A 26,206-nucleotide genomic window follows, 5' to 3' on the forward strand; every position below is an offset into this window, starting at 1 on the left:
CCTCCTCGGAGGAGCAGCGAGGACCAGGGCGGGGAGCCCTTCGCCGGCTCTCGCCCGAGATGCTGCCAGGGGCTGAGCCCCCCGCCCCGCTCCTCGGCTGCCCAAGGAGATGCCCGCTGGCCCCTCTGGGCACCGCCAAGGGACAGCGGCCCTGAGCCCCCAGCCCCGATAGCGCAGGAAGCGCAGAGAGGAGCCGGGGCCAGACCCGCCCGGACTGGAGGAGACGGGGGCACCAGTAAGTTGCCTGCTGCTTCCCGGGGCTTTTGCTTGCTCCTTTGATTTCCTCCCGCCTCCAGCCTGCACTTTCCCCTGTGCCACATGCCTCTGCTTGCTTGCCGGGTGCCCGGGCGGGGGGCAGTGGGGCACATGGCTGTGCCTTTCCAGCCGCCGTCCCTCCAGCCGCCCCAGGGCAAACCTGGGAGCTCTGCACCCCGGGGAGGGGAGGGGCTGGGCAGGGCAAGGCAAGGCAAGGCAGAGGTCAGTGGGTGCCTGTGTGGGGGAGAAGAGGGGGGCATTTTGCTACTGACTGTAGAAGGAGGCTGTGTCTTGATGATTTACACACACACACACACACTCTCTCTCTCTCTCTCTCTCTCTCTCTCTCTCTCTCTCTCTCTCTCTCTCTGCAAGGCAGGGCTGGGGGCATGGAGAGGTCCTGTGGGGTCAGGGCTGGGGATCTGCTCTGGAGGCTGGGATCCAGGGCCCCCCAGGCTTGTCTAGGGGCTGGTGGTGGAGTGATATGGGGACATCCCCCCCCCCCCACTGGCTTCTGGGGCTGGAGGGGAGTGGGGCTAACTTCCTCTCTCCCCCATCCCCTGCCTGGCATTGGGGTCGCCTGCAGGCTCTAGCTGCTCCCATTCCCCTGATGCTCTCCTCTTTCTCTCCGCAGGAGGCTGCTGCGGACCTGCTGCCCTCCAGGAAACCATCGTGGGGGTTTAGGTGCATTCTTCATACCCCCTCACTTCCCACTGCAGGCATCCCCGGAGCAGGCCTGGGTGCATCTGCTTCCTTGGATGCACCTGGGTAGAGCTCCCCCGCGTCCCGCAGAAGAGGTGGCTGCTGCTGACGCCAGGATCCAAGCCGCCCCATCGGGGGGGGGCCCAGGCAGGAGCAGGGCAGGTGAAGCCTGAGGATCACAGGGCAGAGAGTGGGGGGGTAACCCAGGACCAGGATCCCCAGGCACCAATCCCCCTTGAGCCATGCTGATGCCCCCTCTGAGCCACCTCCCCCTCACTCCCTAGCCCGAGGCCTCCCATTGCTGGCAGCCAGGACAGGGACCCCCCCTTTACCGTTCCCACCACCCCTACCCGGCAGCCCCCAGAGGTGCGTATCGTAGTGCAAAGCAGCAGCCCAGCCAGCGGTCTCCAACAAGCCCTATCCTTGGATGCCCCCCGGAGCGTTACCTGGCTTGGTGGCGGGGGAGGCGAGAGTGTGGCTGGGGCTCCCTGGCGGTGGGGGACGTTAAGATGGTGAAAGCTCCCCGGCCGAGAGCGGCTCCGCGGACTCCAGGCCACCAGGCTGGGGGGCAGCAGCATGGACAGCGCCGCCTCGCCTGGGCACCCCAGCAGCTGGTGAAGGATGAACGCGCGGGGCTCGCAGGACACGCAGCCCAGTGACGACCCCGGCAGCGGCAGCAGCAGCAGGAGCCACAGCGAGAGGGAGCGGATCCGGAGCCGTATGAAAATGGTGATTGGGCAGCTGGAAGGGATCCTGCAGGAGCTCAAGGAGGTGGCCAAGGAGCTCCGCGAGGTAAAGGCACCAGGGAAGGCAGTGGCCGGGTTGGGGGCATGTGGTCTCCTCCAGCAAACTTTAGGAGAAGCACTGGTTGGCCTGGAGCAGGATCCACCGGGTTCTGCTGGCTATATGTGTCTGCTCAGGGCAGGTTGAGTTTCCCCCCCACCCCACACTTATCCCATTACAGATCATTCCCGGTGTCCTGATCTGCGCTAGGGATGGGGGTGGAGAACTATCCCCACAAAGCGACCCAAGGGTCCCTGGCTTTCCCCTGCTCCCCTGGCTGGGAGATCAGATCAGATCCCCTTTGAGATCTTAGAGAAGCCGAGATCCATCCCCTTGGGTGTATGGAACAGCTCCATCCTAGCCCTGAGCTGGAGGTCTCCAGGACTGTTGCCTGGTGCAGGAGGAATGAGAAGGATCTGAGCTTGCAAAAGGAGGGTGCATTGCCTGCCCAGCCCCAGCTGTTGAGCCAAGGTTCCCTTAGCTGAATCGAGCCCAACAGGGGAGCAGAGGTCACTAGGCCGTAGGTGGATCAGGTGCTCCCAGCGGAGACTGGCCCTGGTGTGTCTAATGTGGCGGTGCCCTACAACGTGGTCACTTGCTGACTCTTCACGTTTCTGGCTGGTTTCGACTGTTTAGTGCGGCTGTCACAGTTTGTTTGCATGTAATGTCCTTGCTTCCTTCCCCTTTAAGAGCATGGGGAAGGGGTGGAGAGACGGGGCTATGTCTTCCAGTGACCCCAGGAGGTGCTGAAGGCCATGCCTGCTCCTGGTTGATGGGGGGGTGGGGGAAAGGGGATCGAATTGAAATGTTTGGCTAAATTTGGCCCCATGCTGTGGGGGGCTAATTAGGGCAACATCCTATCAGTCTCCCTAGCAAAGGGTGGAGCTTTGCTGCTGGAGAGAGAGAGAAACTTGCTGCTTTCCAGCTGGGTTTCCTTGGCTTGTTTGTTTTTCGGGAATTTGCAGTGTTGCAGAGTGCCGCAAATACCACAGAGAAGTCTTGAAATCGGAGGATTCCCCCCACTGCTCCCTCCTGCCTGCAATTTTAGTTGCAAGGGCATTTCGCTCAGACCTGTGAGCTCTTGCCACCTTCCTTTTTTGCTTTTTTTGTCTGGGTAGCAGGCCTGGAACTGCACAAACTAGTCTGGGAGCATGTACATGGATGTCCCAAATCAAGCCAGGGCATTAACAGGTTCTGCTAAGATCACAGGGCCCAGTCCATAAACCCATATAGTTCCTTGGCTCTGTGCTGATGCAGCTGCAGATCTGTTCCTTCAAAGCCTTCTGACTTTTTTTTCAGCCTCCTGAGATTCTGTAGGTTTGATTTCACTCCTGAAGCCAAATGAAGGAGAAGGGCCCAATTCTCCAGCACCTGGAGCTTTGTGTTGTCACCTGCTCCCGTGCTATCACACTGGAGTGGTGATGTCTCATACCTCCTTTGCTCTGGGGTTAATGATGGAAGGTGAATCGTGCTCTCTGACCCATTTCCCCCACCCTGAATGCAGTCTGATGGGACCGGTGTCCTGGCTGACTTTTTCAAATGTGACCACTTATTGTGGGTTACAAATGTTTCAGCCTTGAGTTCCTGCAACACAGCACCTCTGGAATTCAGGGCATCAGTATCTCACACTGGCCTCCCATAATCGAAGGCCAGTAATATACAGTTGTCCTATATCTGGTCCATCTGAATTCGGACATTGGCCATTTTTTGCTGCCACCCTGTTCAAAGAATAAATGCAGATTGAGGTTTATCTCAGTGGGGAAGTGTGAGGATGCTTGTTTACCGCTCCTGTGAAATAAAATAGTTGGAGGGAGTGCACCCCAAATTTCCACAGGTTGCATGAAGGGGATGGAGTAGCAACTTTGGGACAGATGTTGGGACATTTCAGCAAGCGGAAATAGAAGGTCCTAATGGAAAACACTGGATAGCCTAAAATGTAGTACTAGAAACTGTGCGTGATAAATGCCTTGTGCCAGCGTCAACTCTTACTTGACTCTGAGTCATACCGGGGATGGATTTTGTTCAGTGAATTTCATCTTTCCAGTGGTTTAACCTGGACTCTTTCTTTTCTCTTGTTGCCCCATTCCCTTTCAAGGCTGAATTGGGCCTGGTCTGCAAGATGGGGAGGGTCACATGGTGTTATTCTCACATGCCCCTGTGTGTCCACGGTGTGGCAGGAGAGTACAGCTGCTGCTTCATGGACCTGAGCCAAAGCCCACTGGAGTCAGTGGGGACCTTTATTAGTCTGTCATTCAGTCTCTGTATTTGCACATCCAGCAGCAATAGTCACCTGAAGGGTGTTGTGACAAGGAGAATACAAGGGGGATTGCATTCACCCAGGTGACTTAAGGGAGGATTGCCACCCCACCATGGACCTCTGGCTGAGCCCACCAACTAACTAGGACCCTTTTTGGTCACTGGAAGCTCCATTCCTTTCTATTCTTTCTCTTGGCCACAGTTTATAGCTACAGTCCAGCCCTTGCTACCTTCCCCAAAAAAGCTCTTCCTGGGAAGTAGTAGGGCAGAGCTTTATGTGGGAATCAGATGGGACTCAAGGAAGTCACGGAAAAACCTCTGGGTCAACTCCTACTCTACTTGCCTCTTGGCCACTGGGAGTTCCTCCAACACTACAAGTCGATGCACAAAAGGCTCGCAAAGGTATGGAGCGAGGGAGGGACTACAGCCTGTTGTGGCTTGTTGCTTTTCTTCCTAATCTGGTTATGCAGAGATACTTGACCTGTGTCCTGGGGTGTGAGCTGGCTGAGGAGACTTGGTAGATGTGTGGGCATCTTAGCATTGATGAATTACTGAGTCCGGAGCTGTTGGGTTCACGAAATACATGCGTTTGTCCTCTTTGTCTCATGGACTACCTTGGAGTCTAGAAGGCATAACACGTCATTAGGACAATTTGGCTGATATGTGTCCTTTCATTTTGGTTTTAAGCCAGTGTAAACTCTCTGTAGCCCTGCTATGGAGACAGCAATGCCCAGAAATCCTGGACAAACAGCTAAGCTGAACAGAAGGGAAAAGACCAATCAGCCTTGTATGTGCTCACTTGACTAATGAATAACTTGTCTCTCCTTTGGAAAAAGCCATTCATACCTGCCACAGGGGGAAGTGGAAATGATAATGTTAGTGGTTTGGGGATTACGGAGCAAAACTGGGGATGGAGGGAAGAAGAGATAATGTGTGTATTTTCACGGCTATCGGCACAATAGTAGTTAGAGAAGAAATGCCTCTGAGGGCAGGATTGCTGATCTTGTAGTTAAGAAGATCCGGGTTGTAGTCCAGGCAGGCTGATTGTTAGTAAACTCAGCTGGTTAGACTGTAGTGCTAATAATGTCTAAATTGTAGGGTTTATCCCTGTAGGAGCCAAGAAAATCAATTTGCATGTCCATGCAGCAGGGAGTGTGATGTTTAACTGCTTCACTAGGTTAAATCCATCCATGCCTATAAAATGCCTTGAGATCTTCAGATAGAAGGGCAGAAGTGTGGGTCGTCTTATAAATCCTGAGAGCTGGTGAACAGAGCAGTCGGGATACAGGGCTCCTACCCCAGCTCTGTTTCAGTCTTGTGCCCACCCGAGGTGGGCAGCTGCTCGGAGAGCTCTTGTGTTTATTTAGAGAGCTTCATCTCGCAGCTGGCTTCTTGGAGCCCATAGGTTTGACTCCACAACTGAGACTCCCACGTGATCCGTTATGCTCTTACAAACACAGTAGGGGCAAGCCAGGTCAGCGCTGGAACAAAGACCTCCAGGGAAACGTCTGGCAGTGGAGTTGGATGACTCGGGGCCTGTTCTCCACCCGTAACATGGGTCATGATTCTGATAGTGGTTCACTTATTCGGTGGGAAGGCGTGGATGAGTTGAGCGGCGGGGTCCAACATTTAGTACCTGGTTCGTTTCCCCTCTGAATCAGTAACAGCTAATGTTTCGGCATGATGCACTGTACATTGTATAGGCACTGACAGCCTGCGCTTTTATGTTCTTTTAAAGTTTGCTTGGAACTTCTCACAAAAGCAAAGCCCCTTTAACCCCAACCTCCTGGCCCAGCTCCAACACGATAATTACTACCTAAACCCCCCCCTGCCATTTCACTTGAAGCTGCCTTTTCCTTTCTTTGCTTTCTGGCGTAAACTCACACCCATTGTTACTCCATGCTTGTTGCTCAGTTAACCAAGTTTTCAATGAGACGGCAAAGCAGCTGCTGGAGAATTTGCAGCCTGTCTTGATCTAATATATTCTGAAATCCTTCAGCATGGAAGGCAGGGAGCATGGTATTAATACTGATTAGCAAGTGAAGGTTAGCAGGCACGTTCCTCTTACCAGCCAAGCCCACAAGAACGTGTGTTTTAAGGCTTGTCCCTTTTGTGCATCGTAGTGTTGCCCTTGGGTTGGTCATTGGCTGTCCACATGTGACTCTCAACCTTGGGAAGTGTCTTTGTGTTTCTAGTAGGTGAAGTGTTTCAGTTCCTAAGGGATCCCTGCCTCCCACTGAGAACCAGACCTCGTTCTACCCCAGGATAGCTGCAGTTTGGCCTCAGAAATGTAAGCAGTGTTTGGCTTGCATATGTCTCATCTCTAACAGAGGGAATCTCCTGTGCTTCTAAGGAACACGTAGAAGTGTTATATCTGAGAGGAGTAAAGAGAAGAGGATGTTTCCTTCATGCTCTTGAACACATTTCCTGTAAAGACAAATTCACTGTTTTTTTCACTTTACAGTTTCTGCCTTGGTGGGGGGGAGCTTTTCTGAACATCAACAGGGGAACCAAAAGACCCTAATAAAAATCTACAGGATTTAAAAAAAAAAAAAAAAATCAGAATGTGAAGCCATTTTTCAGTTATGGTGAGATGACTTCACACTGCTCTGGCAGCTTAAAGAGGCTTTAAAATGAGAGCAAATATAATTTATGCTCACTTTAAAGTCCTTCTCATAGAGTCATAGATTTTTTTTTAAGGCCAGGTGGGACTCTTCTGATCATCTACCCTGACCTCCTTCCTAACACAGGCCAGGGAGGTGTAAAGAGACCTGCGGGGAAAGGAGAATCCTGCCTGTTCTCTGTAAAGGCTGTAGTATCAGAACTGACCTCAGCTTTTTGATTGAAATTTAACTTAAAAGACAGATTGGACAAATGGTGTTGCTTTGCAGGAAGAAGCTGCCCTTCTTGGTCTTCCCGTACAATGGGTTGTTTCATAGGCTTTATTAGTGTGTGGACAGGGGAACAGGTTTTATACATTGAAATGTTTGACCTTTTGCCTAGCTATGTGCCTTTTATGCTAATTTATTGGAACTGAATGTTGTAACAATAACAGCAGCATAGTGCTTAGCATCCCCCAAGTGAAGTTTGCATCCCTTTGTGCCAGGCGCTGTACAGCGAGTGAAAGGCAGTCCCTATTCCAGAGAGTTTGCAGTTGAAAGAGAGATGGAGGGAAACTGCAGCACAGAGGCTTCATTATTTTTTTTTTTTCCATGGCTTCATGATGGCTGAACTGGGTTTTCTGCACCCCCTTCTGCTGCCCAACCCACTCGCCCACACTGCCCCACCCTGACTCTGAGGTTTGTGCAATCAGCCAGTGGTCAAAGCCAAAACAGCAAAGTTTTGGGGTGCAGCCAAGGACACAAGGCAGAACCAGCTCAACCATCTGACTTCACACGCCCAGTTGAGAGTTCAGCTTGTGGATGCTGTCTAGTCGCAACCAACCGACGTCCCACATGAGGCAGAAATGGGTGTTTCAGGAAGCATTTTGCTCTGAGCAGCAAGCAAACCTAAAGAAACGGAGCTGGTCATACCTCACGAGAGCTGGGTCTGTCTCCCAGTCTTACCACTGTCACCTTGGGTACTCTTCCTTGCTTATTTTCTTAGCTTTTTTGCCAGTCTGCCAAGTGGAAACGGGGCTCAGTGAAGATCATGACCACAGGGAGGGTATTTCATCACTGTGAACCTCAGATCCCTCTATCTATTCACTGGGAATTGAAACCCTTCCCTTATCTCTCTTGCCTAGTTAAACTACAGGGTTGTATGATGGGCAGCTGTTCTGGCTGCATATGTGTGTACAGTAATGTCTCAGTCTTGGCCGGGAAGGGGCTCTTAGGGGTTCCTTTGGCATACAGCCGGATGACTATGCATATTAGTATGTTCACAAGGAGGAAGAAGCAATAAAAAAAGAGCATAAATCCTTTTATTTATTCACTCTGGATTGTCTGCCCATTCTAAAGGTGGGAGTGACTCCATTGCTGCAGTCCAAGTTTTAGCAGCTACTGCGGAATTGCTCCGTGCCCTGGACTTTCTAGTGCTGTTCCCAATCTGTTTTTTTTGTATCTTGATTAAAAGAGATTCCATCAGTCACATGGAAAAGGGTTGTGGAGTGGAGCTGAACTCTTCAGGTTCTTGGTCTTCTCCATTGATGAGCAGGGTGCGATTTAGGAAGAATTTAAGGCTGCGGAGTGGGGTAGGGGTTCCCTTATCTGAGCCTTGGTTTCCCTTCTTACCCTCTCGCTCTGTTTAGATTGTAAACACTTTGCCAATCTCTCACTAAGCATCCGTATAGTACCTGGCACAGCTGGATGTTGATTGCCAGTTGGGGTTGCTGGGTGCTATCTTAATCCTTTAGCACTCTGGGCTAGCACAAGGAGTTTGTCCCCTTTCTGCTCATCCAGCAGAGATGTCCAAAGGTGCCCAGCACCAGCTAAACCCTGCTGCCATTGAAGTGAGTGGTACAGCTCCCCGTGGCCTAACTGTTCCCAGACACAGATCAGCTGCTGATTTTTGATGGGAGCACTGTTTGGCCCACTTGAATTTATGAGAAAATCCCACCCAAAATGCTTTTGCTCCCCCTCCTGGCTGGCAGCAGTCTTTGCAGTGTGAGCTTTCTTCCTCCAGGCAGGCTGATGTTAGCCTGTTACTGCTGGTTTCTGCAGGAATGAGATGCGAAGAAGCTGGGTAGCATTGCATGTCGGGCACCCCTTTGCTGAAAGGATACAGCAGAAATAGCAGATGGCAAGAGACGCATTCAAAGAACTTGGAGGGGTGAGGGCAGCATTCATCATCAGGAGACCTGAACAGGCTTACTTTAGAGCCAAATGCTGCTATGACAGTGGGAGATATGATAACGGGCTACTTCTATTTATCCTTTCTTATAGCACCAGATTAAGGGGACATAAGCCAAAATGGAAAACTCCTGAAAGGAAACAGAGTTTACACAAAGCAGAATTGACCTGTGGAACTTCCTGTTACTGGATAGAGCCAGATCTCTTTATGGGTGAAGCAAACATCTGCTCTTCTATTAAACGGGAGAGAAAAAATATAAAGGAAATAAACCATTTTGTTTAGGCAATAAGGCAACCATAAACTGCGGGAGTTAGGAAGAAACTCCTTCTATGGGCAGGTTGATCCATAACTGTCCATTATGTGGCTTCTGAAACAACTGAGGTTGGCAACTGTCGGAGATGGAGCAATGGCACTGATGGTTTATTAGTCTGGGCTGATCTAGCAATTCCTGTGTGTCTGAACCAGGTTCATTTTAATTTCATTAGAAATGCAAGATGAAAATGATTAACTTTTGTCAAGTAGAATAGGGCAAAACTGGCCTGTGAAGGAATTTTATTTTTAAGCTGCAACCTGGATATTAAAATTGCTGGCAAACACCAGTTAAAAGCCACATGGCAGGAGGGTGGCTGGGGCAGAGTGGGGGATGGTAGCTTTCATTAGCAGTTCTCTGTGTCTGAGTACATAGAGACCCATGGGCCATGGCTGGGTTTTGTGTGTTTTTTCAGGGGGGTTGGTTTTTCTTTGGTGCGTGGGTTTGAAAGCCAGCCAGAGCCTGCCTGATAGCTGTTTACTGCAGGACCCCTTCACTGTCCCCAGAACAACCCTGCTTCCGTACTCTCTACCTTGCCTCCTTATGCAAGGGGCATTCCAGTTGGCCTGTGGAAATGCTACCAGGGAGATCACTTCTGAATGGTTGAGGATGTGATGGGAGACGCATCCAGCATCCACTGTAAAATGCACTTCATTGCTGGTATGCAGTGTACCTTCCCAGAAGGAGAATGGCCCAGTGATAAATTTTACCATGGACTCCAGCAACAAGACTGGACATCAGCTACTTTGAAATCCTGGCCAATTGAGCTGTGGTTTCCCTAGAAGAGCCATATGGTGCTCACAGATGCACAGGCTGCTTATGTGTGCCTAACGTATCCAGGACATGAGGCCATTGCCAGAAGAGGAGTCCTAAAGTTTAACAGTTTAAAATACTTTAATAGCATGTCCATATAAGTTTATGGCAATTTATACCACTTATACAGCGATGCATTAAACCTTACACAACAACATGATCTGGGAGTATAACACACCAGCCCAAAGACTCGCCAAGCAATCCGCTGGAGCTAGAAAGAGCCCAGAGCCTTTTGCTGCACCTTTGTTGGGAGAAGCTGTGAAAACATAGGTAGGAAACATGCTGACTGGGGTGTGCAAGCCCTTAAGCCTTCCTTTCCTGTTTCATATCCTTGTGACAAGGTATTTAGCAGAATTCACAGATTTCATTGGAACCCGACAGGCCGTGACATGAGCGCCTCTGCTATATTAGTGCCCACGCCACCCCAGCCCTTAAGCAAGAGGCTAAGACTGCACAAGGACAGCACAAAGAAACTCCACTAGAGGGCATAGCAGAGTGGTGGGAAGCCCCCGTGATTTCAGGTCTAATTGGCGTGAACCACCCAAACTGAAATCGGGGGGTTGCAGACTTATGTGGACTGAGCTCAAGTCAAAGAACTGGGTGAGTCTCTGTAATGAGACCGGTTTGAATTCACACCCTGGCTTCAAGCAGCCAAGTAATTTGGTGAAGGGATGGGTACCAAGGAATCTGATGTCAATGTTTAGCTAATGCTAAACCCCTAGAAGGAATATTCCTGGTTTTTAATGCTTTTGAAATCCAGATCCAAATTTTGCGGCTCAGTCTCCATGTAACGGACCACAAGTCTGCCCCAGCCTAGCAGCCCATCTGCCCGTTATGGTTAGGGTAGACCATGTTCTGTAGCCAGCCACACGCAGGGGCGTGATGTGGTTTACACTACATTCAGCCACAAATGCCGCCTCAGACCATATATCTATATACAGGATACAGAGCAAGAGTTGGACTCAAGTCTCTGGAGCTGTAGGAATATACTTTAAGCATGCAGCTGCCAAACCTCTCCCACCATGGGGGGGGGGGGGGGGGGGCAGGCACATGCACAGATACAGACACACACAGAAAACTTAAGTTGGAGATCAGGCTCGTAGCCTGCATGTTCCGTTCATACAAACTAGGAAAAGCAAGAAAATAAACAGCAGTCCTTATTCAACATCTCAGTTGTATCCACCTTCCTTCCACTGCTCCTGTATCCACCTGCCTGAAAAAAACCCCAAAAAGCAGCCTTGAACTTGAGCAACCACTGTTTACTGATGATAGGTTCATGTGTTTCCATGATTAATATGGCACTAGAATGAATTTTTTGAATTGCAGTGTATGCAGTTCTGTAAACAGCTCAGTGTTAGGCTGTGCAGGTAGCGGACCTGGTTGCAAGGCATCTTTAACCGATGTGTTAAGGAGAAGTCACGGATAAACTGGGCAGTTTATTCTAAATTGCAGGCGTTTTGGGTCGAAAGGACAGCACAGCAGTGTGTGTGTGTGTGTGTGTGTGCGCGCGCGCGCACGCATTTGGTTTGAGTTCAAGCCGCACTTTTGCTGTTCTACGGGTAACACAGGTTGCAGTACCTGTACTTACAGATGTCTAGCACTTTCAGGTTGTCTGCAACGACTCTCAGTATCAGTTAACTTGAGAGGCAGAGGTTGGTGGGGTAGATCAAAAGTTTCCAGCCTCCTGATGACCCACACAAATGTCAATATGTTTCTACACAGTGAAATTTTGGGTGAATTTTCTTCTGGTTGCTGTTTTTAAAACCTCAGGAAGTCATGCGCACAATTCTGCTGAAGGGGCACTTCTCAGGTGGTCATTAATGATGTGTTCCTCATTTTCTGGGTGTCCAGCTTGTCACCCTAATTTACAGAAGTGCTGAGCACTCACAGCTGCAGATGGAAGTCGGTGGCAGCTGCGCTTTGAATGTGTGAAGTGCTACATTAATGTTATGCAGGCCTGGGTGTCTCAAATTAGACACTCAAACTTAGTGGACACTTTCTCTCTCTCTGTGCCCCTGCTCCTCAAGTGTATAACGAAGATAATACCACACCCTTGCCTCCAGGGGAGCGTGGATGTGAAAATAAATCAGTTCTGTGAAGCCCATGGATGCTCTACTGATGAGTGTCATAAACAGAATTATTCATTTATTTTTCTCTGGAGGAGAGTTTGAAGGACGGGCAGTACATAAGGAATGGGGCCATGCATTGAACAATGAAGAGAGCATGAAGAGCGCATATCTGCTCATCCACTGAGCGCCAGCCAAAATGAATGAGAATCTGTGGCAAAAATAGTATGTGATCACATAATCAAAGATCGCAACAGAGCACATCAAGTGGCTGAATTACATAAACAGTCTTAATTTGCCATTCCCAGGTTTTGAGTACTTGATTTTTGCAGTCTGAGCACTGTTCTGGTGTGCATTTTTATGTGCTATATCAAAACTGGGTGCCTAAAGTGATTTGTCCACTTCTGTATGTAGGTACCTCAATGACCTGATTTTCAGAGGTGCTGAATATTTGCAGCTGCCAACAACTTCCATGTAGTTCTGCCTCATGGAGCCATTCCTTAACTCCAAATGAGCCATGCTGGTCCTAAACTGACCCTGGAGCCCATCATCCCATTGACTGAAGGCAATGAGAGTTGTACATGGAGTTCACATGGCAGCAGACCCTCAGCTCTGTTGACTTCAATTAAAGCAGCTATGATTTGTGCCAGCTGAGGATCTGGGCTGATATCCAGACCCCAAGCATTCTAGCACTGCAGTCCAGACCACTTAGCTGGGTACAGAAATAGTCCTTGCACCATGAAAGCTAGACAGGGAGAACACTGCAAGGTTGAGGTTCTGAGGATTCAGACTTGGCTCAAAATCTTGCCTCCCCCTTCCCCAGAGAAGGGCCCACTTCTGACTTTGATTCAGATCTAAGTCTGTGGGGAATTTAGATCCGGTTGTTACAGCCTTCTGTAATGGAGTTACAGCAGGAAATTGGAGCAGTGATCATCGTCAGAGATAATATAGAATGACATGATAACAGAGGCACAGAATTGCCAGTGCTCTTGGTGTATAGGGTAGCGCTGTGGGAGAGAGCAAGCTGGAGGCAGGAACAGGGGGGAAGGGAACGGTTTGCAGAGATCTGGAAAGAGACGGGCAGGTGCTTCCCATCAAGCAAAGCTGTCATATCAAGCAAGGTGGGAGCTGACTCTGGGCCGAGGCCCCGAGCTATCCCAGATGTTCCCCTCTCCGGTGGCCAGTACGTGAGAGGCAGGCAGCTGTGGGGAATGTCGAATTCAGCTGAGATACGGAAGCCAGGAGGCAAGGAAGGGATGGATCCCATGCCTCTTCCTCAGGGCATGATGCAGTTGGCCTGCTGGATCTAAGGCGACAGATAATGCTGATTTGCCTATTATGCAACCCTGCTGCCCTAGAGACGTGGGGATTCTTTAACACAGCGAGTAGAGCTGTGCTCCAAACAGTACGCATTACTTACCAGGCCCAGGGAGGCTGCTAAGAATTCAACACCAAGCAGCTTTTACAGTCCTAGGGGCTCACTTAGATTAAAGGTAAATCTTAATTAAAATGAAATTATATATACAGGCCTGAAAGTTCTTGTTGAGTGGCGACAACATAAAAAGAACCCTCTCAGTAGAGCTGATTGAGTGGGATGCCAACTGGGCCCTTAATAATGATTGATATGGTGTCCCATGATCACAGCTGTGCTGAGTTGATATGCTGTTGATGGACATATAAAGCAGAGCAACTCTGACAGCAGTGTAGTGAACTGGCTGGTGGGTGCATGCACTGGGCTAGGGCCTGGACTGAGTGTTGTTCAGTTGTGAGTCATAGACCCTCATAGTGAATGGGGATCCTGTTTTATCCCAAATGATAAGAGACCTGTGCTTTACGTTCTTGGTCTCTCTCAAAAGTCCTAATGTACAACTTAAGGCATGTCTACACTGTGGCAGAAGGGCTTTCAGGCAAGGCACTGAGGAAATGAGACCCACCCAACAGCTTCCATGCACTCACCCAACAGCTGCACTCCATGCACATCAATCCTGGAAATGAGGTGGTGAAAACACAATGGGGGGCATGCTGAACTCTGTGCTCAAGACCTGGCTTTGCAGCCTACTTAAAACCAGTGGTTTGGGGCACCCCCTAGGTGCCTTCAGATCCTGGTGCCTGGGACTGATGCATATAGAGCCAAAGTGGTATCTGGGGCTTATTTCCTCAGTACAGTGACTTAGAGGCATACCCATGTCAAGGTAGTCCTTGATTTGCTGCAGTGTTAGTCAATGGATTCTCAGACTAGGGTGCATGTACCTCTGGGCATATGCGGAGAACTTTCTAAGGTATGTGAGAGGAGGGCATGGGAAAGCAAAAGGGAAGTGAAGGGGAAAGATGAAAGAAAAACAAATGGAGGCCAACTATACCATATCCCCTAAGTTACTGAAGAGGTTACAATGCAGTGGTACTGACATGAAGTGTTACCTTTTTATGATTATTATCCATTACAGAGACCTGTAGGTGCACACAGCAGTAGAGCAAACTTAAAAAGGGGTATGTGACCCTCTCAGGGAAGTTTCAGAGTCACCAATTGAAGTCATCGCCCTTTTTGAGCTCTTACAGACTGACAAGCTACTTGACTGACAGGAGCGCTCCACCCAGTAGTTCTTAATGAGCCATGGTCTGGTGTGATGCAACCTGTCATTGAGCACTCTAGGGTCATGGGGGAAAGGGGATGTCGGCAAGGGACAAAGGGCTGTTTGGTTTTGTTCCTGAAGGAGGTGCCATTGGGTTGATTTGGGCCCTGGTAGAAGATAAGGTCAGCGTTGAGTAAAGCAACATCGCCACTCCACCCTTTGTCCCTGGGGATGTGAGTCCTACTCAGCACTCCCAAATATTCAAGGGGAAGGGGCAGTTGGCTGTAGCCCAGTGAGACAGAAACCTGAGGAGCTCAGCTGATGGGAACCCCACAGGCAGGACAACCACAATTACAGAGTCAAGAGCTCCAGGCTGGTCTTGGAGCAGCCACCAAAAATAAGCCACAGCCACCCTTACCTTTGCTCTGTGCACTCCACGTTCAGATCTGGAGGGGTGGTGAGGCCACTCTGGGGCACCCGCTCCCCACTACTGAACAGCAAGCAAGAGGCGACGGTCCTGACAAGAGTGTTAGGGAATATCCAGTTCTAGTCTTGGAGCATGCAGAACAAGAGTGAACTAGGTGGAGATTATTTTCCAGCAGCAGCCTCAAGAGCAGTGCCAAACTGGTACAGAGAGGTCCAGCCTAGTGCTGGATCACCCTCATGCCTCAAGCCTCTGCTGAGCCATAGCCTGCAATAGCTCATCAGCCCAGCATCTCTCTTTCTCCTTCCTTCTTCCTTTTTAATTGAAATGCCCGTGGAAATAGTTTGTTTGAATGTGTATATTCCCTGGTTGCTTGCTCTGCTACTAATTTCGTGCAAATCATTTCATGGGCCATTTTGCATATTCCCAGGTATTTTGCATATGACCATAAACATTTGCTCATCGTCAACACACCCCATTTCCAGCAGCAGCGGAGGTAAAACACAGTAGCACGATACTCGGCAGCTTTAATCATTGAGATGTTGGGGTAGGCATGAGGGAGGGTGTCCCTAGGTTGGTGCATCAGTGGACAGTGGGGGATTTTGAGGTGCCTGGCAACAGCATAGTACCAACTGGGTGCTGATGGGGCAACCTCAGTGTGGTGAACAAGTTAGACAGCTGAGGGCCATGGGGTAAGTGCTGGCTGGGAGAATAGCACAGTCTTCCTGGTGATGGGAGGATCCTGGTACCAATGAGTCTTCTGTTCCCACCAGCGTGCTGGCATCATCTCACCCCATTACTCTCTACTGTTCCTTCCATGCTGGGGCATAGTGAGAGGTAAGATAATCAGACCACCAGCTTTTGTGAAGCACATGCTCCCCACAGTATTTTACTCTTCAGCCCAACTTAAATGAGTGACAGGGCTGCCAGATGGCAGGACAAGCCAACCAAGGACGTGAGAATTACATGAGATGCCTGGCATCTGGGAGTCCGGCGAATTTGCAACCCAAGCATTGCATGCATGAAGGGGGGAGGGAGGTGGGAAACAGCTGCAAAAAACCAATGTGGAATTGATTGCTTTGTTTTCCGAGCTGAATGCAATGCACAGCGTGAGCTATAAGGAATCTGATTTTAAAACACTTTTTACAGTAATGGACTGTGTTGCGCTTCCTTGTTTGGTTGGCTGTGTGGTGCATCTCAGCATAGATCCTTCAATGATAATGTGGCTATGCCAATTTAGATCTGGTGAGAATCAGGTGTATGAATTTTAACCTGAAAGTGACCCATTAAGTTGTCTCTTTAGGCCTCTGTGTTTGTGTGCGCCAGGTACTAGATGATGTACTGTGTTTGGATGTGGCAGACGCTGGATTTTATTCTTCTTGCAGTTTCCCGAGCAGTTTGTGATATGATCTGTGAAACTTGTTACCCTGAGGTGTCAGAGAGCTTTCTAATTCTGCAAAGAAACAGGCAACCTTTACACTGGAGAAGGGGGGGTGTACGTGTGTGGTTTTGATTTTGCAAGAATACTGCTGGCTGGGGTTTGTTTTTGTAAATGCAAAATTTCTGATTCTGGAGCACAGTTCTTTGTTCCCCACACAGTGTGGGCAGGCTTGGATAAATGGATCCATTTTTGGCCCAAATCTCCTTTATAAATTAGAAATGAGCTTGAGTCACGTCCTGGATTCCGATGCCTTATATTTTTATTAATTTATTGCATTTCAGTGGCACAAAGGGGGCTGGATATGCTAGGCACTGTACAAATACATGGTCAAACCGGTCCTTCACTATAGACCTTGTAATCAAAATAGAGACCCCCGGGGGAAAAGGTGACTTCTCAGGATCATGCTGTAGATCAGTGGCCAAACTCGGCATAGAACTCAAGTCTCTTAGCTGCCTGGCTGTTTCTCTGACCCCTGGCGCAAACTGCCTTCCCACCAGCCTGTTTGCCTTCTGGTTGGTGGGTGAGTTTAGCCCTCTGGTTCTGAACCTTTTTAGACTCAAGGTGCCCTCAGAAAATGCCAGCTCTTAGCTTCCACTTGATTTTTTGACTGCAAAAAAAACAACAGAATGATTTTTCCGTCTCAGAGAACTCAGAAAGACCACAGCAGCGCAAAATGTTTTTGACACCACGGATCCCTATTTGAAATCTTTGGGCGTATCCTGTGAATCACGTGTGGGTGTTTTGCACACCTAACAGTCCTAATACTGCGCAGCACCCAGGGGCACCCTTAAAAGGATCTTACAGCACCCCAGTGTGTTGTGGCACCCTGGCTGGGAATCACTGGTTTAACCTATTCATGAGACAAAGACAAGGGGAAGCAGTGATGTTTGGATCTGAATGTGCACATCACCAAAAATCAGGGGTGCTCAGCTGTAGAATTCTAGCTTGGAACTGTCTCCATTTTATCAATTTATTTATTACACTGTTATCCCACAGAGAAATGCCACCTTTCTCTCCGCAGGTATTAATCTTGGTAAATTTCCCATGAAGTTGTCCATTTTATTCTCGATTATACTTTAACAATCTCTCTTTCTCCCCCTCTCTTCTGTCTCCTCTCTCTCTTTCTCTCTTTTCTTTTGTGTATATAATTATTCCCCAGAACTCCAAGACAGGGCTGTATTATGTGGAGGGAAAATGATTATTAAATCTTTGACTGAAATCGCACTTTTGAAATAAAATAAAGCAGGGAAACGGGTAATGAGTGAGCCTCCTCTTTGGCATTTCCAAATTGATTCACTCACATCTACCTTGTGCTTGGTCAGCCCCAGATGCATAGTCATCTGCAGCCCTAGCATATTGGCAATGCCACCTGTCAGCTCTGTGCAAAGGGCAGTGGCTAGCATCAAAAGCCATTTGTGAGCCTACAGTAATCTTCTCTACAGTCTTTTGTAAAAGCCCAAGGGGAGACATGGGCAGAGGTGGCTGGCCCATCAACCCCACACCCGCTTGACTTCATTTTGATCGGTTTAGGCTGGGAGCTCTGGCTGCAGTGTAAGGAGCTTCCTGCACGCAGGTCTGTTGAGGCACTTTATTTTCTGCTCGTTGCCATTTTTATCGCAAGTCCAGGGTTCCCCACATGATCCTGAGGATCCCCATAGTCCTGACCCGCAGTCAGGCTTCTCCTGGGCAGAGTTCCCCTATTAGGTTGACAGATACCTGCACACCAATTAACTTCAGCGTATGCTTTGAACAGGAGTGGAATTCAGCTGTCTGGGTCCTCCCCATCCTTCAGACTCAGGTGGATGGAGGTGGCTATGCTCTCCCATGAAAAAAAGAGAGTTTCTTTCCCCAACCACTAGCTGCTGTGGTTACTGGAGAGGGAGATATTCCCACATGCACACACAGCTCTCCATGGCTCACAGTGAACAGTACTATTTTTGGCACTTGCTGTTTATTCACTGTTTCTTCCACAGATCTCCCCTGTCAGCCTGGCTCTGCTGGTTTCCTTTCCACCCCTGCTCCCAGCCTCTCTCCTTCTACTCAACTCCCTGAATTCAGAGTTGCCTGCTCCCCCAGCTCAGGGGTCACAGCTCAGCATTCAGCATCCTCTTCCCCCCACCTTCCCCAGGCACCACCTGGGCATTCAGTTCTTCGTTCTGTCACTGCCTCAACATACAACCTTGGACCAGGCATTTAAACTCAGTCTGAATTTGCCCATTCTCTTTGATGCAGTAATGCTGGTCTCCAAAGGATTATTCTGCCTTGAACCTGGCATCTGGGTGTCTGATCTCTCTCACATTTTGAGGCTGATGGGATCTGTTGGTGGTGGTGACTGCCCGCCCCACCTGGCTCCAGAGGATCATCCAGTGGCTCTACTTTGACTGGAGGACTGGGTCCGATTAGTAGATCTTCCCCACCTTGAAAAGCCTTCCCCGTTATGTCTCTTGTGACTGTTTGCACCACTTTTAAGCCACTAGTGTGGCCTCTGGGTTGCTCCTAGGAAATGCTGTGTCACCCATGTACCGAACCCTTTGGACAGTCAAGGGTTCCCACATACGGTCTTGCCATTCTTCAGGTACCTTTACAGCAAAAACCTACTGTTGTGCACATATCAAGGAGCTGAAGGAAATGGTGTCTAATGGTATGAAAGCCATTGAGTTATTGGAAAGACACATGATAATCATGCCATTGAGGCCCAGATTTTTAAAGGTTTTTAGGTGTCTAAGTCCCACTGACTTCAATAAGAATTAAGAGGACAAGTACTTTTTTAAAACCCTGGTCCTTAATCTCCATTGGACAGGATCTGATTGCTGCTTGTGTTGAGTGGCACCTTGCCGCTATCAGCAAGGTTTCCCAAGATACTACTCGATATTAATTCACTGATCAGAATTTGGCTTTGGTTTACCCATCTGTAAAATGGCATTAATACTTGACTTATCTCTCCAGGGGGCTGAGAGAATTAGTTAACGTTTCCAAAGCATTCCAAGCTCTTGGTTGAAGGGAGCTCTATAAATGCGTGCGTTATTATAATAAGTACCTTAATAATTTTGTAATCAATAGGTGATTAGTAGAGATTACTTTGGAAAGTAAATGGTGAGAAGATGGCTTATTATTCTAATAACATGTTTTAGAGACCCAGCTAAATGATTTTCAAACTATTTAACAGATGATAGTTTATCAAATGATCCAGAGAACTCAGATACATTGGAACAGACAATCCAGCGCAATCATTTATACCTATCACTGCTGCAGGAGGGGAGTCTCTCTGTAACCCGTCTTATCATATGCTCAGAAACAAGTGCCAATTAATCATTTATGTGTTATTAATTATTTACATGTGTTGCCTTCCTTGGAAGCCGTTTTGGGAAATGCCAGCAAGGCCCTTTTCACGAAAAGTTTGTGTGTGGTTTTCTTCCCACTAGTTGGTGGAGCGAATATGCAGCATATGCGTGTTCAGGGTTATGCTGTCAAGTCCACTAGGGGCTGGTAGAGGCACTGGCTTGGACAGCAGCGCTAAGAAAGCTGCTGGTCAGGAAAGGCAGTGCAGTTTGGCACCTAGCCTAGCACTTGGATGACCGGGGTTCTAGTCCCAGCTAATCCATCATGTCCCAGCTAATCCCATCCCTAATCCATCATGTGACTGAACAAACCAGTTTCTCTCTCTCAGTGTCTCATCTTCTGCAGCTGTAAAAAGGGAGACCATGGTGCTTTTCAACTTTGTTAAGCACCTTAAAAATAAATGGGTTGAAAATGAGGGAAAATAACTAGCTGGTGGTGGTAAAGCGCCAGCCTGGGCTGCAAAAGCTCTGGGTTCTACTCCTGTCCCTGTCATAGGCAAGTGATTTGAGCTCAGTGGACTGTGGGGTCCTGCTGTAAAATGAGGATAATAGTTCTGAAATTGCCTTTCTTGTGACCTCTTTGAGATAACATCTGTCTCTTGCTATGTGTATGTACAACGGGGGTCACAATTTTGCATGGCTTCTCTACTGGGATACAAATACTATATTTTCTTGCATACAACACACCCAGGAATGGGATAGGTGCCTCAGGCACCTATACACGTGCAGCAGGCTGCTCCAATGTGCTGTAATTACAATGCATCGGAGCGAACTTGATTAATCAGGTCTGCTGGACCATGGTAATTACCACTCTCTTGTGTAGTAGTGTCCTCATACTGAAAAATAGCGGGGGGCGGGGAGCGCTTCAACTAAAGCTCATTTAATGAGCTTTGGTTAAAGTGTCTCCACCATCATTTTTCAGTGTGGGGACACTGATACATGAGATGCTCTGGGTACTTTAATTAGAGCAGCTCTCGGAGCCACTCTAATTAAAGCCCCTCCCCCTCCAACACCTGGAGGACATGTATAAATGCCCAGGGACAACACTTAGGGGGTGCATGTGAGTGGTCACTGACCCCTGATCGGTGCTTCCCCCCCCCCGCCACCAACAGTGCCGGCAGCATCTGCGGGAACTTCCCGGTCACCACTGTTGTGCTCCTGCCACCGCCAGCATGGCCGTGCCCTGCCAGCCACCAGGGGCACGTGCCATTCATGTAAATGCCCCTTGTTTTTGAAAGCCAAAATAAAGAAAAAAATCCTTTCCTTGTACTTAGTAACTAAGCGTGCTCATTGTTCTGCTCCCTGTACATGGTGCAGTTACTTTCACTTCCACCTGTTAGAAGCTTAAGAGGCAGAAACTGCTGCCGCCATATTTTTCCCTTATAATGCACACGCTAATTCCCAGCAGCTGTTGGTGGGGGGCAGTTAGGTGCATGTCATGTGCGAGACTATACAATAATGCTAGCTAGCACTTGCAGCAGGTTATGGGTGGGTTTGTCCAAAGGGATGAGCACTGGCTTACTTCTGTTCTCCATGAAGGATTTGGCAGTATAGAGCCCTTTGAAATTCCATTCTTCTCTGCTCAGATCACTGCACAGACTCTGGGTCTGATCCTGAGATTCCTGGATGAGCAGGAGCAGCAGGTGTGCATGGTAAAGCATCTGCATATAGGAGACAGGTGTAGCTAGAACATGGCTCAGCAAAGAAGCAGCAATTGGTTGCAGTAATTAGCTTGGCAGTGAGGTTTAGATAGTCCATATTTCCCTCTATCAGAGGGGCAGAGCCCTCCAAACATGGTGGGTTGGGGGTGTGCAAAGAATCTGAACAGCTTCACGATGGAGTTTGATGTCTTTGTGGATGTTCTTGGAGTACTAAATAAGGCAAATGATATGAGCCTTCAAGTGTTTACCTACCCTCCTGAAGGGGTTAAAAGGAAACCCAACCATGTTGTGGATTTCTATCAGAGAAGGTGGGTGTTTGGCAGGGTAGGGTTTTGCTGGTAGGTTGAAGCTGGAGAAAATGGTCTCAAGGTGTAATGCAGCTTCCTGTTGGACGTTAATAGGCCTCCAGTATCCTAGGGCTCCTGAGGCAAGTTGGTGTTTTGAGGGTGCCTGGTGTTTCAGAGCCCAGGAACCTTTATGGCTTTGGGTATACAAGTGAAGAAGGCCAGGCCAGGCTGGGTTGCTAGTTATGATGACCTTTTCTGGATTAGGTTGCCTTTCCTTGTTCATCGACCTTCCTCTTAAATGTTTAATATGCATTGAATATGTGTTGCATCATATTATATTGTATTAACCCTTTGCCTCTGGGCTTTTGTTGGTCACCTTCAGGTGAGTTGGCTCATGGGCTACCTTTTTCCCTCTGGCTTCTTGCTGGGCTCTTTGATCGTCCTCCAAAGCATTATACATTGCTCATGGATAGAGTTGGGAGACTGGCTGTGTTACGAAGATGCATGAACCGCTATGACTTCAGTGGGGGCCACGAACATGGACGTGAAGTCTCATATCTTCCTGAGGAAAGGTGCCTGGGAACTCACTCCATCAGCTGCATGGAATGACAACACCTTTAGCAAAGCTCAGAAAATAGTGATTTTTAAATGAATCCCCCCAATATATTCTGAACCTTGCCCTGGAGTGACACAGCAGGAAGAACTAGGGTATGTTTGAGCTACTAGAGACAGCTGTGGGTGACTTTCTTTTTAATCAGCTGGCGCTCTGTTTAGGGTACTGTATTGGCAGGTACATGGGCTCCCCTATTGATCCACGAATGCAGTAGGAGTTTGGCAACTGCCCCAGCACCATTTTTTAAGCTCTCATCCAAATTTGCTTCACTTGACAACCATAAGTTAAAAGGGCCTGCAGGTAGGACTTTAGCCAGGGGCTCTGGTGTTTAAACATTAATGGGGCTCCTCCCTCTGCTCCAAGAGTAATGCCTTGAGTGGCGGTGGGTCCAGTCTCTCCTCCCACCTCTCTCTGTGTGCTCAGAGAAGGCTTGCTCCAAACAGTGTTGAAGTTGGAGACCGTTTCATTGGGCTTTGGATTACGGGGTAGCAAAATAGCCATGCGTAAGTACAGCCATGAAGCAGGCATACTAAGTCAAGTGAAGCAGGCCTGATGCATGGTTCTTCCTAGCAAGCCAACCGCATAGTTTCAGGCAGGTTTTAATACACTCAGATCTCCCTGGATCCTCCAAAGCAGGATCTGCAATGGAAACAGTCCTAGGGCTTGGTTCCTCATATCAGTGCCCGCGTGGGAGCTGAGCAATGGATCGAGACCAAAGCTCACCGCCTCCGAGCTCTGGGGAAGTTACAGCATAAACCCGAAATTCTAACCAGGCACGACAAATCCACAGGTGGGGAACTGGCACTTGAGTTTGAAGGCCAGTGCCACGGAGTTGACCGGGAACACAAGTACAGAGAGTGCTTGTGTTTTGGGCAGTGGATGATGCAGAGAGTGTGAAGTTCCTTCCGGCCCAGAAAGTTGCTGTTCAATATGAGGATAATATTGCTTTTTCTCCATAAAACTCTCAGTGCTCTTTAAAAGAAAGGATCTATCCTCTGCCCCCATTGAACTGTGAAAGGAAACTGAGACCTAAGTTTTCCAAGGGGGCCTCCGTTTTTTTTTTGGTACTTCAGCTCACAGGTGCTTAATCTTAGACCCAAGAGTCCTTCAGTTCAGAGGTGCTGGGCATGCAACACTTCCAGAGAAGTCAATAGGATCTGTAGGAACTCAGTGCTCCTGTGAATCAGACCCCAGCTACTTTTTAGATTTAGCTTGGAAAATGAAGGCTCTAAAATCAGAAGCCATTTTCCAAAAACATTTTAGGTATAACTTGGACTTATCGTTACTGGATTCCACCCAAAACCCAACTCTCTGGGCTCCTACTCGCATATTAATGGTTATCACTATTTCATGGGTCACATACCCACTCCTGGGCTCATAATCCAACTTCTGGTCACCTCACAACTCTGTGTCTAGTGTGATTCCCTCTGAATTTCTGTGTGGTTTCTGTCTCCACTCGCAAGGGCTGTGACTCCTAGTTTGGGAGCTGCTGTCCTGCACAATAGCTCAGTGCTGACAGTGTGCTGTGGGAAGCCCACCAAGCTGGGGAGGTGATTGGGGCCCCCACACGTGCTGGACTGGCAATAGCTGGGATCTCCAAGGGAAAATCCCATTGAACAGATTTCTTCTGTACTCCCTTCACTCGTGCCCCACACACCAAAACAGCATCTGCTCTCCCAGCTGTTCTGCCAGGCTCTGACCCATGAAAGCCCAGGATTTTTTCTGTAGCCTTATGCTTACGTTTCCCCCATACGTGACATTGCGGGGGAGAGGGGGGGGCATGTGCCCCCCCGGCCATGAGATTGGCCACCACTGAAGCCCCTGATGGCTTCTGTGGGCAGTTGCCACTCTCCACTGACCCTCTTTCCCCTCCCCACCATCGACCGCTACTGGCGTCTGCAGGTGGTCCCTGCTCACTGCTCGCACTCCCCTCACCACCACCACCACCACCAGCGTCCATGGGCGGTCCCTGCTTGCCACTGCCAACACCAATGCTGGTGTCTACGGGCAGTCTCTACTCACTGCCATGGTGCCCCCCAGTCCCTACTCACTGCCATGGTGCCCCCCAGTCTCTAGAGGCACCAGTCATTCATGATTTCCCCCCGTGGACTGTGTGCTGCTCAGCCCTTAGAGGGGCTTATTTCAGTGCCTTTAGCCATCTCTTGATCCATGGGAATATGACTGTTTCCTCCACCCCAGCAGGGACACTAAAACTAACACGGGGTCATTGGTGGCAGATTGGTAGGCTGGCTTTCTTGCTGTGTGACCTTCACCGCTTGATCCATTTATCTATTTGCTGCTACCATTGTCATCCCAGTTACCAGGCAAGGGGCTCAGATCGCCCACAACTCTGTGACTAGGCTCCTAGAGTAGGGCCAGACTAGGTCTGTGCTTTCCCACTAGGGCATGCAGCTCCCCTATTGTTTCATCGCTAATTGAACCATAATGAGCACGGAGGCTGGGTTAGCATGCAGGCACCATACACAGGCAGGCAGCCATGTGAGCACAGTGCACAGCTTCTTGCTCATTAGACTCATTACAGGAGAGGCGGGTGTGCTGCTGATGGAGGCAAGAGCTGGAGCCGCTGGCCAAATGGAGAGGCGAGAAGGGCTAGTGAAAGCCTTGCTCCCCACCCCCAAGCTGGGGAAGGTCCCATCACGGGGATTAATAGTTTTCTTGCTCTGTGTTTGCTTCTTGGCTGCAAAATAACATGCGTCTTGCTTTGCACCGGGCAGGAACTGGGCTGGAAACAGCACTAGGTCTCAAGGGGCCTGCTAAATTTGGCGCCTAGTTACCATGGCGATCAGTCCCCTCTAGGACTGGAAGGGGTCTTTGTTGGCCAGGGAAGCTGCCCGGAGCTGGCAGCACGTTGTACGAGCTCCATCTTCAAACTGGTTCGGCTTTTAGCCCCCTCTGCTCCAACGAGAAGGCTGTTCCAGAACCTCGCTGCTTTTGATAATTAGGAATCACCTTCTAATTTCCAGCCAAAATTTATTCATGGCCAGTCTATACGCATTTGTTCTTGTGCCAGCTTCGTCCGCTCACTTAAATAGCTCCTCTGCCTCCCTGGTGTTTACCCACCTGATGTATTTATAGACAGCAATCATATCCCCCCTCAGCCTTTATTTTGCTGGAGTAAACAAGCCAGGCTCTTTTTATTCTGCTCTCATTTGATCGGCTTTCCTCCTTTCCCCAGATCCTCCCTGCTCAGTCCCAGTTCATCTTTCCTGAGCCTGGATGATCCTTGGATATCATAGGCATGTCCGGCATGTGACTTATATGGCCACCTCCGCACCGTAGTACCTGGACACCACCCCATTTATCCTTACAGAACTCCAGGCTGGTTAAAAAGATTACCTCTTTTTCACAGAGGGGAAGCTATAGCACAAGGTAGTTTAAGGAACTTGCTTAAGGTCACCGAGGGAGACAAGTTCTATTTCGGGATGCATCCTTCCTCCAAGCCCCAACACATCCAGCCTTTTCATTTGGTAATCTTGCAGTGTGTGTTAGAGATGGCTCAGGATCTGGAACTCCTCTGGGCCCCATCGTCCCCTGAACACAAGGGCATCTTCAAATGCCAGAGTACATTATTCATGCTCCCTCTGTCTTTATAGTGAGGCAAATCAGAATCCTTGACTTGGTCACTTCACTTCTTTGGGGATTGTGGGACTGGGGCCACAGTGACAGGTTTGATGCTTCTCAGAACTGAACCTCATGAGCTCTGCACAACTTAGCTAAGAAAACCAAGAAGAACGGGCTTTCTTGGGCAACAGACCTTGGATGTACTGAGTGCTAGTTCATGCAGACATCCAGCTAACCCAAGCTTGCTAGTGCCCCTGGGCCTTTGACTGAACCTTCTCTGTGCTCCGAGTCCTCAAGCCTGGCTGCATAGTCTG

At 49.1% G+C, this 26,206-nt stretch overlaps 1 protein-coding gene across 1 annotated transcript in view; it reads left to right on the forward strand.

Annotated features, from left to right (window-relative positions):
* The first annotated feature begins 6 nt into the window (after positions 1 to 6).
* INSYN1 (inhibitory synaptic factor 1) overlaps positions 7 to 26,206 on the forward strand; it is a 71,866-nt gene continuing 45,666 nt past the window's right edge. The window contains exons 1-2 of the mRNA XM_006026264.3: positions 7 to 235; positions 890 to 1,749. Of these exons, the coding sequence (XP_006026326.1) occupies positions 1,579 to 1,749 (171 nt within the window). The 5' untranslated portion in view covers positions 7 to 235; positions 890 to 1,578. The remainder of the gene's footprint in view (positions 236 to 889; positions 1,750 to 26,206) is intronic.

This window comes from Alligator sinensis, unplaced genomic scaffold (assembly GCF_000455745.1).
Source record: "Alligator sinensis unplaced genomic scaffold, ASM45574v1 scaffold492_1, whole genome shotgun sequence".
Taxonomy (NCBI): domain Eukaryota; kingdom Metazoa; phylum Chordata; order Crocodylia; family Alligatoridae; genus Alligator; species Alligator sinensis.